This window comes from Aotus nancymaae, unplaced genomic scaffold (genome assembly GCF_030222135.1).
Source record: "Aotus nancymaae isolate 86718 unplaced genomic scaffold, 86718_ANA_hifiasm-v0.15.2.pri h1tg000092l, whole genome shotgun sequence".
NCBI classification, from domain to species: Eukaryota; Metazoa; Chordata; class Mammalia; order Primates; family Aotidae; genus Aotus; species Aotus nancymaae.
In genome coordinates, this window is record NW_026988507.1 from 3,000,422 (window position 1) to 3,018,148 (window position 17,727).

At 43.9% G+C, this 17,727-nt stretch overlaps 1 protein-coding gene across 1 annotated transcript in view; it reads right to left on the minus strand.

Annotated features, from left to right (window-relative positions):
• Nucleotides 1-295: 295 nt before the first annotated feature.
• Nucleotides 296-17,727, minus strand: part of PCED1B (PC-esterase domain containing 1B) — a 125,126-nt gene continuing 107,694 nt past the window's right edge. The window contains 3 exon segments of the mRNA XM_064369804.1: nt 296-746; nt 749-2,090; nt 12,906-15,769. Of these exon segments, the coding sequence (XP_064225874.1) occupies nt 724-746; nt 749-2,033 (1,308 nt within the window). The 5' untranslated portion in view covers nt 2,034-2,090; nt 12,906-15,769 and the 3' untranslated portion in view covers nt 296-723.

The window sequence follows — 17,727 nt, forward strand, 5'->3', positions numbered from 1 at the left end:
AAAACCCCTCTCTACTAAAACTAAAAAAATAGCCGGGCTTGGTGGTGCATGCCTGTAATCTCAACTACTCTGGAGGCTGAGGCAGGAAAATCGCTTGAACCTGGGAGGCAGAGGTTTCAGTGAGCCAACACCGTGCCATTGCACTCCAGCCTGAGCAACAAGAGTGAAACACTGTCTCAAAAAACAAGACAAAGCAAAACCCATCAGATCTCCTGAGACTCACTCATTATCATGAGAACAGCATAGGGAAAACCACCTCCAAGTTTCAATTACCTCCACCTGGTCCCTCCCTGGACACATGGGGATTATTACAACTCAAGGTGAGATTTGCGTGGGGACACAGAGCCAAACCATATTAAGAACGAATTGTTTAATGGAGAAGCATCCATTAAATACAGACACACGTAAAACCCACAACTGCTTTTGTGCAACAACTTCTTTATTTTAATTCTATTTTTACACAAAGGCAAAGAGAATAGGGAGTGGGGAGGCAGGAATAATGCTGGGTCACCCCCAGCAAGTGGGGAAGAGCCTGCAGCCAAGAAGAATGAGTCAGACTGCTCTTCTCTGGCTTTCTTGGTAACAGCAATGAACAAAAAGAAGACCAGGCATGGACTCAAGGCTTAAGTTAACAAGGTCAGTCTGTTCGGGCCAGGCAATGGAAAGGAAGTGTCAGATCTGTCCAATTCATGTTCATGAAGAGGAAATAAGGCCTAGGTACGTCTATTGACGCCTTGGCTCTGGTGGGCTGGGGTCCTTCTCTTTGAAGGTCTAGGTCGCTGTCCCCAGGGCACATAGGGGCCACGGGGACGATACCTGGAAAAACCCCTATGGACCACAGGGGCAGACTGCTGATAACAGGGTGTGGGGAAGCAGGGCACAAGCAGCTGGGGACCAACCATAAAATTGTTTTCGAAGGGGAAACCTGTATGGGTTGATGAGGGGACATCCGAATGGCAATAGAATTGATCCGACTGGAAAGTATGATCTGAGGAAAAACAGACATCTGGGAGGCCCAGTGGGAACTGGGGCATTCCCTGGTAAAAAGGAATGGGAGGAGGGGGAAGAGGAAGAGGAGGAGGGTGTGAGGGCAGGAGTGGGGGCAGGGGCAAGTGCTGTGGTGGTAACCCAAGCAGGGAGGGGCGTCTAGGGGAAGGCAAAGGTGGGGATCTAGGGAAGTCCAGGTGATTACTGTTGGCCTGGGGCGGCCCTTCCACTGTCTGGCCAGGTTTTTTCTTCTTAATCCACTTGCTCACCGGGCGGCGCTGGGGCAGCTCCACACCCCAGGCGTCGGCCACGTGGGCCAGAAGCAGCTGGGAGAGGCAGCGGTGCACGCGCCCGTTCCAGTGCACCCCGTCCCAGTGCAGGTTCTCGCTCGCGTGGCGGAAGTAGAAATGCAAGTCCAGTACATCGAAGTTATGTTTTCGTGCCTCGGTGGCGCTGTAGAAGTTGGCTTCGACCACTGTGCTTTTCAGGGAGTCAGTCCGCTGCCGCTGGGGCGGAAGGAAACCCCCCGTGACTACCTCGCCCACGGGCATGGCCGTGTTCCACACCAGGAGGCAAGACTCGGGCAGCACCTGGCCCAGGCGCTGGAACAGGTTCTCCAGGTTCTCTAGGTAGCTCCACCAGAAGTCCGAACCGTATCTGGAGACGTCCCAGAGGCAGGAGTTCATGATGACCAGGTCGGGGGCGTGCTCGCCCGACTGCAGCTCTTCCAAGATGGTCTGCAAGTACTCGGAGTACACGCGGGTGAGGAAGTAAAAACGCACCAGATGGTGGTCGGAGCGGAACTCACGGACCTCACGGTAGTCAAGGCCATTGTGCATGGGGCCCCGCTGGCCTCCGTCCAGCAGCTCATCTCGTTCGAAGTTCAGCTCCCCCTTTACTTTGAGCTGCTTGGGAGTGAGCAGGCAGTCCTTCTGCAGCAGAAGCACCAGGTCCTTGTACACGGCCCTATGCACGGAGTCCCCCAGGATGACCACGAACTTATTGTGGAGCAGCTGCCGCACTTCAGAGGCCCGCAGAAGGATCATGTCGCCCAGGGTGAATGTCCTAGCTCCTTCCTTTGCACAGGGTGGGTCTGCAGATGGCTAGGACAGAAGGAGAGACCGGCTGGGAGGGACTCACCTCTGGGAGGAGCGCCCAGTGTTAGGTGGGGGGTAGAGAGAGCATGGGGGAAGGGGATGGAGCCACGGCCTCTGCCCCGAGGGAGTGGACCTGGAGTGCCCGCATAGCAGGCGCCATCAAGCCCGGACCTGGGGGATGGGTGAAAGGGCAGGAAAGGAACCAAAAGCCTTCTTTGTCTAGCCGCAGTTTAGGCCTGGGGCTTGACCTCTGAACGCCAGAGGCTGCTCTTGGAGGCTCAGGTTCCACCTGGCCGGGAGGAGCTAAGTCAGATCCACCCCCCCTAGGGTTGGAAGTGCTAGCAGGATGCCTAGCCAAGAGCCTGGAGGCAGCCCAGAAGCCTAAGTGGAGATGGTTAGCACTATGCCACTGTTAGATAATGAGGACAGCAAGTAAGCAAGAACATGAGAAAGTTTGTGATGTAATGTTAAGTGGAAGAAGTTACATCCCACACTGAGTGCCCTATCACTGAAACTATGTAAAAGAGTTATGCATAGATAACATTGAAAGGAAGTATGTAAAAACATTTTCATAGAATAGGATTATGGATGACTTCCCTCCCCTTTTATTTTTGTAAATATTCGTTGTAGTCTTATATTGCTTGTTATAACTTTAAAAGAATTAAATGAAATGCAACAGGAAACACAAAGGAAGAGTACATGTGCTAGGTTAAAAACATAAAAACAGGCCAGGCGTGGTGGCTCATGCCTATAATTCCAGCACTTTGGGAGCCCGAGGGGGGCAGATCACTTGAGTTCAGGAGTTCTAGACCAGCCTGATCAACATGGAGAAACCCCATCTCTACTAAAAATACAAAATTAGCTGGGCATGGTGGTGCATGCCTGCAATCCCAGCTGAGACTGAGGCAAGAGAATCGCTTGAACCTGGGAGGCAGAGGTTGTGTTAAGCCGAGATCCCACCATTGCACTCCAGCCTGGGCAATAAGCGCAAAACTGTCTCAAAAAAAAAAAAAAGAAAAACAAAAACAAAAACAAAAAAGATAAACAGATTTATTTTACAACGAAGTAGCTGTTTCTCATCAATAGGACTGAAAAAAATCAAGATAAAACTGGAAATAATTTGAATACGTTTTGGCTGTGATATTTTTTGCTTTACGTTTGAAGATAATAGGAATATGCCACCCCAAAATGTCCACTTTAGCATGAGGATTATTTTGAGCAGAAAGCAACTGAAAATGACTGATGCAGGAAGAGTTATCTGTCCTCTTATCTGCCCTAGAATCAGGGCATATATTTCCCTTTGAGGAAGGTAAACACCCTTCCCCCAACCAGGGAAAGAATAGCAAACTCTTAGCAGACATCTTTCTCACCAAAGAAAGGGAGTGGACACCAAGATGATTTTTCATAAACAGACCTTACTACAATAGCCCTTATCTTCCATGAGCTCCCCCAATTTATTTGCTAGTCACCTCCCCACATCATCCCTTTATCATCCCTTAAAGCCCAACACCCCTTGAGTTTCAGTTTTCTGGTGCACTCCCTGCCTACAAATATTAATTTAAAAATTGTGGCGGGTGTGGTGGCTCACGCCTGTAAACCCAGCACTTTGGAAGGCTGAGGCGAGCAGGATCACTTGAGCTCAAGAGTTCAAGACCAGCCTGGGCAACAGGTGAAGCCCCATCTCGATACAAAAATTAACCGGGTATGGTGGTGCACTGCTGAGGCGGAAGGATGGCTTGGGCCTGGGAGGTTAAGGCTGCAGTGAGCCATGTTCCGGCCACTTCACTCCCACCTGGGCCACAAAGTGAGACCCTGTCTCAAATAAATAAATAAATGAACAAATAAAATTTTTAGGTCTGTATCTTGGCAACACACACAAAATAAATAAATAAAATTGTGTGCCTTTTCTCCTGTTAATGTCTTTTGTTAGTTTAATTTGTACACCCCCAGGTACTGAAGCTAAAAGAGTAGAGAAAAAGTTTTTCTCTCCAACGCATTGGATGCAATGTTAAAAGCTGTGAAACTCATCTTCAAAACTTCAGATTATTTCAAGCTGCCATTTACAACTCATATGCACAGATGACTAAACAGTAGAAACACTAAAATACTGCTAACAGATTGCAAATGGGAGGAACATGGCATCCACTTCATCTACTTACACAAAAGCCATGAAAATCTGGTGTGGCATGATATTTGTAAGATTTTATGTATTAGTAAACATTTTAATAGTTGTGGGTGGATAGCTATTATTAAATTGCACATTCAAGTTTTTAAAGCTATATATCCTATTTATAGTTTTAAATGAGTATAAATACAAAAATGAAAATATTAAAATAGGTAGACTATTAAGTTTCATAAGAGAACAGTTGAAAATATTGACGTCTTTCCCATAAAGAATCTTCATTAAAACATTTTTGCTATCAGAATAAAAGTTTTGGCTGGGTGCAGTAGCTCATGTTTGTAATCCCAGCACTTTGGGAGACTGGGGCAGGAGGATTGCTTGAGACCTGAATTTGAAACCAGCCTGAGCAACTTAGCAAGACCTTCGTTTCCAAAAAAGAAACAAATAAAGAAAAACAAAACAAAACTGAGGCAAACTCCAAATCCCTTTGGGACTCAAGTATGTTCATTTGTTTAGATTCATTTATTCCTCCAACTCACGCTTAATAAATGCCTACTATATGTTCCACATAGGGAGTATAAAAAAAGGTAAAACATGATCCTGCCCTCAAAAAGCAGATCGAAAATACTAATTGCTAATTGTACTGTCAAGTAGAAAGTGGTAAAGGCCATGAACTGTGAAAGTCCAGGGGTCTTTGGTAACAGTATTCCTTCCCACTCTAGACCCAAGTCTCCAAAGTGCAAAATGCGAAGACAGAAACCCTTTCCTGCTGTGTTTCCAGAGCTCCCATGCCACCCAGCTCAATGTGCCTTCTCTGGGCCAGCACTCTGGCCATAATCTATGTCCCAATACATCTTCTTCCACTAATACGGTTCTGTCCCGGAAGCTGGTAGATCTGTGCTGTCTCTGCTACAGGGTTACTTTGTTTAAATGCCCTAATGCATTCCTCTGGGAGTGAATGCCCTAGACTTGGACAGATACGCGTTCAAGTCCACTACTTAAAAACTGTCAGAAATGGAGGCACTTAAGAATTAAAGGAAACTAGAGTATGTCACCCCAAAGTATATCTCTCTGATATAAATACTTTTGGGTGAAGTTGCTTGAGAAGCAGCGGTGGCAGAAAGGATCTCCAGAACTGCCCTTTCTTACCAAGCCATAAAAATTCCTGTGGAAAAGCGGCCTTCTCTGCACAAACATAAGAAGATAACCCTTGTTTCCAGTGACTTGAGAAGTTAGGCTGCAGCGGAGCAGTATAAATAAACTTACTGAAAAAAACCCTTATCTTCCACTAGCTTTACACTCCTCCATTTATCTCCTAGCCACACCCTGGAATTTACTACCTCTGGTTTATACCCCTTTGTTCTGTCATTTCTTCACAAAATGTGTGGTTCTTTGTCTGAAAGGTATAAAAATTTTCTGCTTTGGCCATTTCTTGGGGTCTTCACTCTCTTATGAGGGTCCCCATGTATACGTAAAAATTAATAAAACATACATGCTTTTCTTCTGTTAATCTGTCTTGCATTAAGTTGGTTCCAAACCCACCCCAAGATCCCACTTAAGAACTAAGACGAGGCCGGGCGCGGTGGCTCACGCCTATAATCCCAGCACTTTGGGAGGCCGAGGCGGGTGGATCACGAGGTCAAGAGATCGAGACCATACTGGTCAACATGATGAAACCCCGTCTCTACTAAAAATACAAAAAAATTAACTGGGCGTGGTGGCACACGCCTGTAGTCCCAGCTACTTGGGAGGCTGAGGCAGGAGAATTGCTTGAACCCAGGAGGCGGAGGTTGCGGTGAGCCGAGATCGCGCCATTGCACTCCAGCCTGGGTAACAAGAGCGAAACTCTGTCTCAAAAAAAAAAAAAAAAAGGAACTAAGACGAGCAGAGGTTATGCATAACCTTCCCTACAGAGTACTGGTGAAGAGCATTGCTTTTGGAATCATACTATGTGGGTTTGAATCTTTTATTTGCTAGCTTTTTGAACTTGGGCAAGTTATTTAGCCTTTCTATGCCTTAATTTTCTAGATCTGTAAAATAGACCTATTAGTACACTTCATATATCTGATGTGAGGATTAAACGTAAACTGTTTATAACAATACTTGACAAGTAGTAAGTGCTGATAAGAGCTAGTTATTATTATTAAAGGTTGAGCATCCCTAATTCAAAAATCCCAAACACAAAACTTTTTGAGAGCCAACGATGCTCCAAGTTACACTGAACACATTACTTTTTCACTGTATTAATGGTATGCTGGCCAGGAGAGGTGGCCAGCCTGTAATTCCAGCACTTTGGGAGGCTAAGGCAGGTGGATCACTTGAGACTAAGAGTTCAAGATCAGCCAGACCAACATGGTGAAATCTTGTCTCTACTAAAAGTACAAAAATTAGCTGAGTGTGGTGGCTCACACCTGTAATCCCAGCTACTCAGAGGCTGAGGCAGAAGGATCCCTTGAACCTGGGAGGTTGCAGTGAGCTATCGCACCACTGCACTCCAGCCTTGGTGACAGTGTCTCAAAAAAAAAAAACAAACAAAAAAACAGAAAAGTATGTCCTATTTTCTACTATTAAGTACTTACGTGTGCATAAGTGTACGAAAATGATTACTTGTCAGTTGCATCTAAACATATAAACTGAGTCAGAAATGATGGTGATGTCAAACAACCATAGTCCACATGAGTGGTTAAGACTGTGACACCTTTGCTTTCTGATGGTTCAATGCACACAAACTTTGTTTCATGCACAACATTTAAAGTATTGTATCAAATTACCTTCAGGCTATGTGTTATGTGGTGTATATGAAACATAAATGAAATTTGTGTCTCGACTTGGGCCCCATCCCTGCCTACCTAAGGGCATCCCCATGTATATGCAAATATTCCTAAGTCACCAAAACTTGGAAATCTGAAACACTTTTGTTTTCTTTTCTTTTCTTTTTTTTTGAGATGGAGTTTTACTCTTGGTGCCCAGGCTGCAGTACAGTAGCACCATCTCGGCTCACTGCAACCTCTGCCTCTCGGGTTCAAGTGATTCTCCTATCTCAGCCTCCTGAGTAGCTGGGACTACAGGCATGTACCACCAGGTCCAGCTAATTTTTTATATTTTTAGTAGAGATGGGGTTTCACCATGTTGGTCAGGCTGGTCTCAAACTCCTGACCTCAGGTGATCTACCTGCCTCGGTCTCCCACAGTGCTAGGATGACAGGTGTGAGCCACTCAGGCGCCTGGCCTGAAACACTTTTTGTCCCAAGCATTTTGGATAAAGGAAGTTCAACCCATACTTAGGAAGTTTCAAAATATAGGTTAATCATCGATAAAAGAGAGATTACAATATTTGTTCTGCTTGTTTGTCAGGGTTCTATGAAGATCAAATTAGACAATGCAAGTGAAAGATTTTGGCTAAAACAAAATTAATGTTTATTGAACAGCTACTAGATGCCAGGTGCTTTATCAACATTACCTCTTCATGAGATAACATTTTTTTTTGAGACAGAGTTTCACTGTTGTTGCCCAGGATGTAGTGCAGTGGCAAGATCTCGGCTCACTGTAACCTCTGCCTCCCAGGTTCAAGCAATTCTCCTGCCTCAGCCTCCTGAGTAGCTGGGATTACAGGCGCACGCCACCACACCCAGCTAATTTTTGTGTTTTTTTTACTAGAGACGGGGTTTCACCACGTTGACCAGGCTGGTCTCAAACTCCTAACCTCAGATGATCCACCTACCTCAGCCTCCCAAAGTGCTGGGATTACAGGCATGAGCCACCATGCCCAGCCCTTTATGAGATAACTCTTATTCCCATTTTATAGGGAAAGATATTGATGTGATGGAGCTAAGATTTAGTCCAAAGTCTATCTCTAATGGAAGAAGGATCTTTTAGTGCACCTTATTCATAGGCAGGCAACCCTCTACTCTGCCCAGGAGAGGTGGTCATGTGTACTTGGAGGAGATGGGTGGTGAGTAAGTATAATCCCATATCCTAATCTCAAACCGGAGACATAAAAACACATAAAGACCTTGATTTCAGAAGAATCCATGCAGGGTGCAGGGACTCATGGCTGTATTTCCAACACTTTGGGAGGCCAAGAAGGCCTCACGAGTTCCAGACCAGCCTGGGAAACCTGCTGAAACCCCATTTCTACTAAAAATACTAAAAATTAGCTGGATGTAGTGGCACACAGCTGTAATCCTGGCTACTCAGGAGGCTGAGGCACAAGAATTGCTTGAGTCCAGGAGGTAGAGGTTGCAGGTGAGCTGAGATAGCACCACTGAACTCCAGCTTCACTTTGCCTATAAAGAGTGAGAGTTTGTCAAAACAAAAAAAAAACAACCAAAAAAAAAACCACACACGCAAAAAAAACAGAATAAAAACCAAAACAAAATTCTACAGACAGACGACCTCAGTGTCTGAGGACTTCTGGAGGTCCTATATCCTAATATCCTAACCAGTTAACTTAACCCACCAAAATGCTGCTCTAAGAGCTCAGGGCCAATATCTGACAAAAATGTCTACCTAAGACTGTCTTCGAGTCAGAGTCTTGTTCTGTCACCCAGGCTGGAGTGCAGTGGTGAGATCTCGGTTCACTGAAACTTTCGCCTCCAAGATTCAAGCAATTCTCGTGCCTTGGCCTCAAGAGTAGCTGGGATTGCAGGCACCCGCCACCATGCCCAGCTAATTTTCATATTTTTAGTAGACGGGGTTTCACAATGTTGGCCAGGCTGGTCTCGAACTCCTGATCTGAAGTGATCCACTCACCTCGTCCTCCCAAAGTGCTGGGATCACCTGAGGTCAGGAGTTGGAAACCTGGCCAACATGCTAAAACCCCCTCTCTACAAAAACACAAAAATTAGGTGGGCATAATGATGGGTGCCTGTAATCCCAGCTACTCGTGAGGCTGAGGTGGGAGAATCGCTTGAACTCAGGAGGCAAAAGTTGCAGAGAGCTGAGATCTTGCCACTGCACTCCAGCCTGGATGACAGAGCCAGATTCCATCTCAAAACAAAAAACAAAACAAACAAACAAAAAACCTGAAATGGAAATGAAATTCTTGATAAAGAGCACTGAAACTGTAACAGGATTAACAAAATCTGACACCCTCAAGACTGTCACTGTGGGAAAGAATCCTTTAAGGTAAGAGGCCAAGCATTAAAAATAAAACTTAGCAAAACCAAAATGACTTCTAAGGGAGTGAGTAGAGAAAAATAATTTGGAGACATAAACCTTCTCTGATTTAAAAAAAAAAAAAAGGTCAATAGCACCCATTTTCCGAGCTCTTTTTATTTATAAAAAATGAAAACAAAAGAATGATTCGAAAATGGCCAGATCAGTGATCTTTTAAGCCTAGGCATCTTTCTTTTTTTCAGATTTGGTAAGTACACTTATTTATTTTGGTAACTATTTTATAGATTCACTCATTCACTTAATAAGGATCACTGAGAGCCAAGTATTGCACTGGGTGCAAGGAGTAGGTATGAAAATGCAATTTTGGCTGGGCCTGGTGGCTCACGCCTGTAATCACAGCACTTTGGGAGGCTAAGGCAGGCGGATCACTCTTGAGGTCAGGAGTTTGAGACCAGCCAGGCCAACGTGTTGAAACCCCGTCTCTACCAAAATATAAAAAATTAGCCGGGCGTGGTAGCATGCGCCTCTAATCCCAGCTACTCAGGAGGCTGAGGCAGGAGAATCGTTTGAACCTGGGAGGCAGAGGTTGCAGTGAGCCAAGATTTCACCAATGCACTCCAGCCCGGTGACTGAGCGAGACGGTCTGTCTCAAAAAAAGGGCAATCTCTTCTCTCAAGAGGCGGGGTAAGGAAATGGGCACTTAAAGAGCTGGCTGCTAAAACTGATGCATGTAAAGGAAGCACCAGAGACTGTTAGAAGAGTCAAGCCAGAGGGAGGTTTATGAACAATCACTGGGAACTGATTCCAACTTCGAATTAAAACAGAATTTTTAAAAAAGTTTCATGATAATTTTTAAAATCATAGTTATAAGTAGTTTCATGGTTTTTTTCTGTTCTCAAAGTGAACTTTGGGCTTAGGCTAAAGCTGTCACAGAAATATGAATTAATAATGTCTACTGCCACAGTAAATTACTTTCCAGCAGCTTGTTTATATTTCTCTGTTTGGGGATAATTAATTTTTGAATAGCTTTCTAAGCTATAAATTACAACTCACTGACTGTTATTTTACAATGATCACAAACCAAACACATAGCATTTATTTTTCATTAATGTTTTATAGTAATTATGTTGATGTTTTCTTATTGATCTTTAGTTACAAGAAGAGGGACTCTGAGATAAGCCAGTTGCTCTAGAGACCCTGTAGAGAAGTTTTAAACCACAGGGATAGTCACTAGCAATTAGGATGTTTTGACTTGTTGTAGGAAGTACTTGTAACTAACTTAGAAGTTTCTTGCATATGACTAACCATCCTAATACAGTATTGTACTGGGAATATAAACAGTTAATTTCCTTATAACTGCATTTTGGGGGATCTAACCAAGTTTGAACTTTCCAAGATTCTCTTAAATTTTAGTGGAACGGATGGTACAAATAAGGAATTATTTTTAATGAATTCACCCGTACAACTTACCTATGTCTTGGCATTTGCTTAGTTTTCTAAGTGAATTTAAACTTGTCAAAAATTAAATTACATGCCATATACAGTTTTGAAAGAAAAAAGAAAAGCAAACAATTTGAACTTTACTTTGGGAAAATTTAATGACCTGTGGACTGAGGATTCTCTAGAGACACATATTTTGATTTGAGACAAGTCAGTTAAATCCAATGTCCCATACAACACCAAAGCGGAGGAAGCAATGCAGACCTATTTTAAAAAATGGCTTTAGGGCCGGGCGCGGTGGCTCACGCCTGTAATCCAAGCACTTTGGAGGCCAAGGCGGGCGGATCACCTGAGGTCGGGAGTTCAAGACCAGCCTGACCAACATGGTGAAACCCCGTCTTAAAAATAAAAATTAAAAAAAAAGAAGTTATCAAAGTTGTAACATTTTTTAAAATATTTAATAAAAAAAGAAAAAAATGGCTTTAGGAGCAAATAAAAAATACAGAAAACTACTGGTAGATGCTATGCTGTGGTAAGTAATGCAATAGAAAAATAATTGCCAGGCCAGTGCAGTGGCTCAATTCTGTAATCGCAGCACTTTGGGAGGCCGAGGTGGGCAGATCACTTGAGGTCAGGAGTTCAAGACCAACGTGGCCATCATGGCGAAACCGAGTATCTACCCAAAATACAAAAATTAGCCGGGCGTGGTGGCATGCACCTGTAATCCCAGCTACTCGGGAGGTTGAGGCAGGGGAATCGTTTGAACCTGGGAGGCAGAGGTTGCAGTGAGCCGAAATTGTGCCACTGAACTCCAGCCTGAGAGACAGAGTGAGACTTCATGTCAAAAAAAGAAAAAAAAAAAGAAAAGAAAAATAATTGCCAAATAATCACTGGAAAGACTTAACTGATTTGAATCCTCTACCCTCAATGACCTCACTTCCTACATAGGTCTCATACCTGCAGTCTATTAAGTAATTCAGTAAAAATGTAGAGAGCACCTGGGTCTATCTAGGGCTGTGACAGCTGTCCCTATACATTTGGCTCACATCCCCCAACAATGATTAGGCTTCCCCTGTGAAACCGCATATCATGAAACCGCACCATACTGCCTGTATTTCTAAGCTGGTTCTTAAACACATCTAAAGTCATGAGAGCCAAACGAAAAATGTAAACTTGAATAAAGATCTTCAAACTGGGCTCCATGTAATCACAGATTCACTTTGTGGAGGCAGGAATCACTTCGGATATATTCAATTTGTATCATCCCTACTAGGCCACAATCTGAAATTTGTAATTCTTTTTAAATAAACTATCAACAGAAGACTCTTAAACACTTTCAGTCTGAAAATGACCAAGTATAAAAATTCTTAAAGCAGCATATTTTCCCCATAATGATAGCCTAATGTAAACAACTCCTATGGATTACAGAAAGAAATGCAGAGGGCATTTTTATGAATGAAATGGAGGTACTTAATAACTGATATGCGGGAGGAGCGGTGGGAAAAAAAAATAACTGATATGCAAGTAACTTCTCTTATAAAAACAAAAGGTAAAACTATGGACCATGCATTCCAGTGACCTCACTTTTTAAAACTTTTGTTTTACAACCTTTCGTAAATATTCCCTAAAGTACATAATCAAAGCAAGTCATAAACACAAAAGCGTGATTTCAATCATGTACAGTCTATGGTAAACCTCTACCTGATGGTCTTGAGTCATTATTCAAAGTATATTTGCTAACTTCCTACCTATTACCCCTTTAACGCAAATGAAAGACACCAGGAGGTGGTGCCTGGCTTTCAACTCCAAGACACAAAGAAGCCAGAGATGGACTCTGCTCCTGGCCTGCTGCATGCTCTTGGGCTGGTTGCCCACAGTTCTGAACCAGTTTCCTCTTCTGTAAAAAGGGAATATTACCTACCTCGTTGAATAATAGTGAAGATGAAAAGAGATCTCGTACATCAACGGCCTAATACAAGGCCTGCCAGACAGTAGGGCCCTCTAATCCTTTGAGTCAGCAAGCCCTCCCCACAATGATTCCAGAGAAAACACAGGCCTGCAGACAGAACCCCGCCTGGATTCCTCCTCAAACCTCCAAATCCTCACCCAGTTTCCCACCCTCCTGCAAAGGCAGAAAGGTACCTCCTTAGTTGTAAAGCTCCCTCAGCAGCTCAGGGACTTTGCTTCAGGATATCCCCCAGTGAGGAGATAATTAGCATTCTGCATTTTCTTTACCCTCCTTGATCTGGATCCTTCCTTTTAGCATTAAACACATTCTAGTTTCTTGCTTTGAAAAAGAAAGAAAACGTCTTTGACTCCACCTCCAGGACAGTCCTATCTTTTGCCTCCGCTCCAAGGCCATATTTTTAAAAAGACTTGCTTGCACTGACTGTGTCTAGGTCTGGGCCCCACCTCCCACTCACTCCTCCGTTGGGCCCCACCTCCCACTCACTCCTCCGTTTACTTTAATTTGGCATCTGACTGCACAAAAGCAAAGAAATGTTTGTTATTAAATCACCGATGATTTCCTTGTTGCTCCTTTCAGTGGCCACTTTTTGTTTTTTACAGCATGAGGGGTGGGGGCGCTACTGACTGCTCCCTCTGAGAAACCCAGCCCTTGAGTGTATTTGTGACACCCTGCCCTCCCCCAATATCCTTTGAGGGTTTCTCTTTCTCAGTTTCCCAAATGTTGGTCTTTCTCTCTTTCTTTTTCCTCCCCGACTTCCCAGTCTTTCTCAAGGCCCACTGAAGGGCTCCTTTCTTCTCTTTTTCAACATTCTTATCATCGGATGTCCACCCATTTTCAGAGTGCCAGGCAATGAGGTAACCATATGTCCCTATTTGCCCCAAACAGTTCTGGTTTCTGCCTGTTTCCCTAGAATGATTAGTAGCACCCCACACCCATGAGTCCTGGTTTGGATGATAACAACGGACCTTCCCCTTATCAATTCCCATTTGTATGCAGATGACTGAGAATTGTGGCAATAGAGCACAGTGGCTGAGAGGGAGGGCTCTGGGGTTGGCCCCCTGGATTTAGATCCTGCTCCACTGCTTACTAGCCCTTGAGTCCCTGGGCTGATTAAGCAATCTCTCTGCTCTGAAGAAACCTCACCAATAAAATGGGCACAATATTACTACAGTTTTCTTAACAAGTGAGGGTTCCATGAAAATATGTAAAGTCATTAGCATGACACAGCCACATTTCTAAGTGCTCAGTGAATGTAGCTATTATCTTTGTCTCCGGCCCAGACCTGTCTCCTGAGTTCCAGACATAGTCAGGTGGAGAGAATAAAGTTCTCTGGGGGTGGGGTGCAGGGAGTAGGAAAAACAGTCTATGCAGGCCTCTATCACTTCCCAATTCTCTCTCTTTTTATTTTGTTTTAAGAGACAGGGTCTCACTCTATCGCCCAGGCTGGAGTGACATGGTGTGATCACTGCACCTTTATCTCCCTGGTTCAAGCGATACTCCTGACTCAGCCTGCCGAGTAGTTGGGACCGCAAGTCCATCATGCCCAGTTAGTTTTTTTTATTATTATTATTATTTTGTGGAGACAGGCTCTAGCTTTGTGGCCCAGTCTGGTCTCGAACTCCTGGTTTCAATCAATCCTCCTGCTTTGGCCTCCCAAAGTGCTGAGATTATAGGCATAAGCTACTGTGCCCAGCCACTTCCCAATTCTCTAGACACTCATTTATCCTCCCATCAAACTGTGGCTGAATTCCTCACATAATTGTCCCGTGACCTTTGAACAGTCTCCCTAAAGGTAAATATTGCACTGACCAACAATGGGAATGATGGCAGCAGACTCTCACCATACGGTTTCAGAGAGCTGCTGTATAATTTTGCTTGAAGCACTGTCTGGGAATACAAAATTGAGTGGAAATAAACTGTTTCTGAAATGTGTGTGTGATAACCTGCTTTTTGCCAGCTAAAACTAACTCTCTCTTTCTCAGACTAAAAGCTGTTCAGGCTTTATGTTAGCTCCTTGAGCCGGACGGACTCCATCTTAGCTTCTTCATTTTAGTTATTTTCCCACCATTAAGTATGTAACTGTAGTATGTAGCTGGGGCAGGCTGACACTGGGCATCTCCAGGAATGCATTTGTTGATAAGAGGCCAAGTTAAGTGGTACCAGCAGAGCCTGGGAATGCAGGTGCTGTCGAGCACCCAAAGCCCCCATTATCTGTAAGTTGTATGTCTTTCATGACGGCTTTACCCCTCGAACCTGCCACCGTTTTATTTCTCATGTATCAGTTTATCTTTTAACGTTTTGCTTACTCTGCTTTTGTGAAAATTTGCTTCAGCTAGGTTCCCCCTCCCCTTCAAAACTAGGGTATAAAAAACGACCTTTTTCTTAGGGGCTGAGAGAATTTGGGGCGTTAGCCACCTCTCGGTTGATGGCATAATAAAGGACTCATAATTTAATCTCAGAGTGTGGCACATTCCTTGACTCACATGGGTACAACCTGTGGATAAAGTCATTTTTTATTTTTGATGACTGATTTTGTTTTAGTTGTGAATAAATAATTAAGCTGATCTGTATCCTAGCAATCACTTAAAAATTTTGATGTTGGCTGGGAGTGGTGGCTCATGCCTGTAATCCCAGGACTCTGGGAAGCTGAGGTAAGTGGACCGCTTGAGCCTAGAAGTTCAAGACCAGCCTGGGCAACATAGTGACACCTGTTTCTTTCTTTTTTTTTTTTTTTTTGAGACAGAGTCTCACTCTGTCACCAGGCTCCAGGCTGGAGTGCAGTGGCGCGACCTTGGCTCACTACAACCTCTGCCCCCTGGGTTCAAGCAATTCTCCTGCCTCAGCCTCCCAAGTAGCTGGGACTACAGGCATGCGCCACCATGCCCAGCTAATTTTTTTGTATTTTTAGTAGAGATGGGGTTTCACCGTGTTGGCCAGGAAGGTCTCGATCTCTTGACCTCGTGATCCGCCTGCCTCGGCCTCCCAAAGTGCTGGGATTACAGTCATGAGCCACCGCACCCGGCCGGGACACCCGTTTCTTAAAAAGAAAAAAAAATTTGATGTCTAACGAATAGTGGAAACAATATATATTTTGAAGACGTATTTTAGGGAGGAGTGGAATGTTGCAGTATATTTTGGGAAGCTGAGCACAGTGATCAATGTCATATTTGTTTTTGGTTTTAAGGTTAAATTTTTTACTTTCCCCAAAGTTTTCTTAGTTCTTAAAAAGTTTGTATTTGATTAAAACATTATTTTAAAAATGGTATTGTTTTAGTTTTATATGATTTCTCCTATAAAACTTCATCATTTGTGGGGATTTCCCACCAGCGTAGAGACCCCTTTGTGTCTCTGCCATAACGGGGTATGAGCCCAGACACGTTCTCCCTCCACTGGGTGCAGTCGAGTGAGGCGGCTACAGGAGGACGTGGGGAAATGTTGAGCTTGTAGAGGGTCACTCTCAGTTCACTGCTCCTAAGGCATGACTAAGGTAATGCCAGATGTGATTAGACGAGACTATTGTTTCTCTTTTAAAGTCCCTGTTTTGGGCTAGTTCTATGACTCTGTTTACCCGTAGTCACAGAAGCTTGAGATTATTCACATGTCACTTAAAAATTGCTACCCTCCTGATTTATTGCTTGCCCCACCTGTCTTGACGTCATTTTCTGTAACAATGGATAAGAGGATAAGAATATTTTGTGACCTTTAGGTAAACCCACATGTTGCCCCCTCCCTTGGTTGCTTTATAACTTTCTGTTCCCCCCTGATAATAATTCTGTAAGAAGACTGACGTCAGTCACTGTATGTAAAACCATATATAAGCTCTTGTGCACAAGAATAAATCACTGATCTGAGCACAGATCATTTCAGACTTCCAGACCCATTTCTCTATCTCTCTTTTCTTCCGCGCACTCTCTCTTCCAGGTATTAGAACCCTCTTGCTGGTCAAGAGATCCCTGGCAAACGTGCCAATCTCATGGCCAACAACAATCATTTAGGTTTAAAAGTTCAAATTCATTGCATTCCGTTAACTTTTTATATCTTGGGATATGATCCTTTCTTCTTGGGATCTTCTGAAAGGCTGCAGGGAAGGATAGGTTTTGTGTAAGCCCAGAGAGCTTTTTCTCATGTCTTTATGTTTGTTTCTGACTCACCTTTGGATGTTCCCCAGTAAGAATTTCTCTTACTGAAATTCTGTTCCTTCATTAAGACCCACGTTAAAAGACAATTTTGTCAGAGAGCCTTCCCTACTCTCCCAGACAGAAAAATCTCTCCTTCCTTTGAGGGATGACTCTACTTAACCCTTGGTTCTGTTTTGTTCTAGAATTAACTGCCATGTGCCATTCTATCTTCTTTTATGCTAGTTCTGGATGGCAGAAGCGGTCTCACCCATTCTTGTATCCCTCAGGACCCAGTGCCTGTGCCTAATAATCATCAGCACTCACTGAGCACTCAATTTGTGCCAGGCCTACTCCATTCTCACAACCTGGTGAGGGAGGAACTATTATTTTCTCCATTTTATAAATGAGTAAACTGAGGAATGGAGAGGTTGTATAAATTGCCTAAGGTTGGCTGGGTGTGGTGGCTCAGGCCTGTAATCCCAGCACTTTGGGAGGCTGAGGTGGGTAGATCTTCGGAGGTCAGCCTGGTCAACATGGTGAAACCCAGTCTCTACTAAAAATACAAAAATTAGCCCAGTGTGGTGGCACGCATCTGTAATCTCAGCTACTCAGGAGGCTGAGGCAGGAGTAGCTTGAACCCGGGAGGTGGAGGTTGCAGTGAGCCAAGATCACACCACTGCACTCCAGCTTGGGTGACAGAACAAGACTCTATCTCAAAAAATAAATTAAAAATAAATAAATTGCCTAAGATTGCCCAGCTAGTAAATGGTAAAACTATTCTTTTAACAATGTATCTTCTTCTTCCTTTTTTTGAGCCACTTGGTCACCCAAGTGACAATGGCATGATCATGGCCTCAACTTCCCAGGCTCAAGCAAT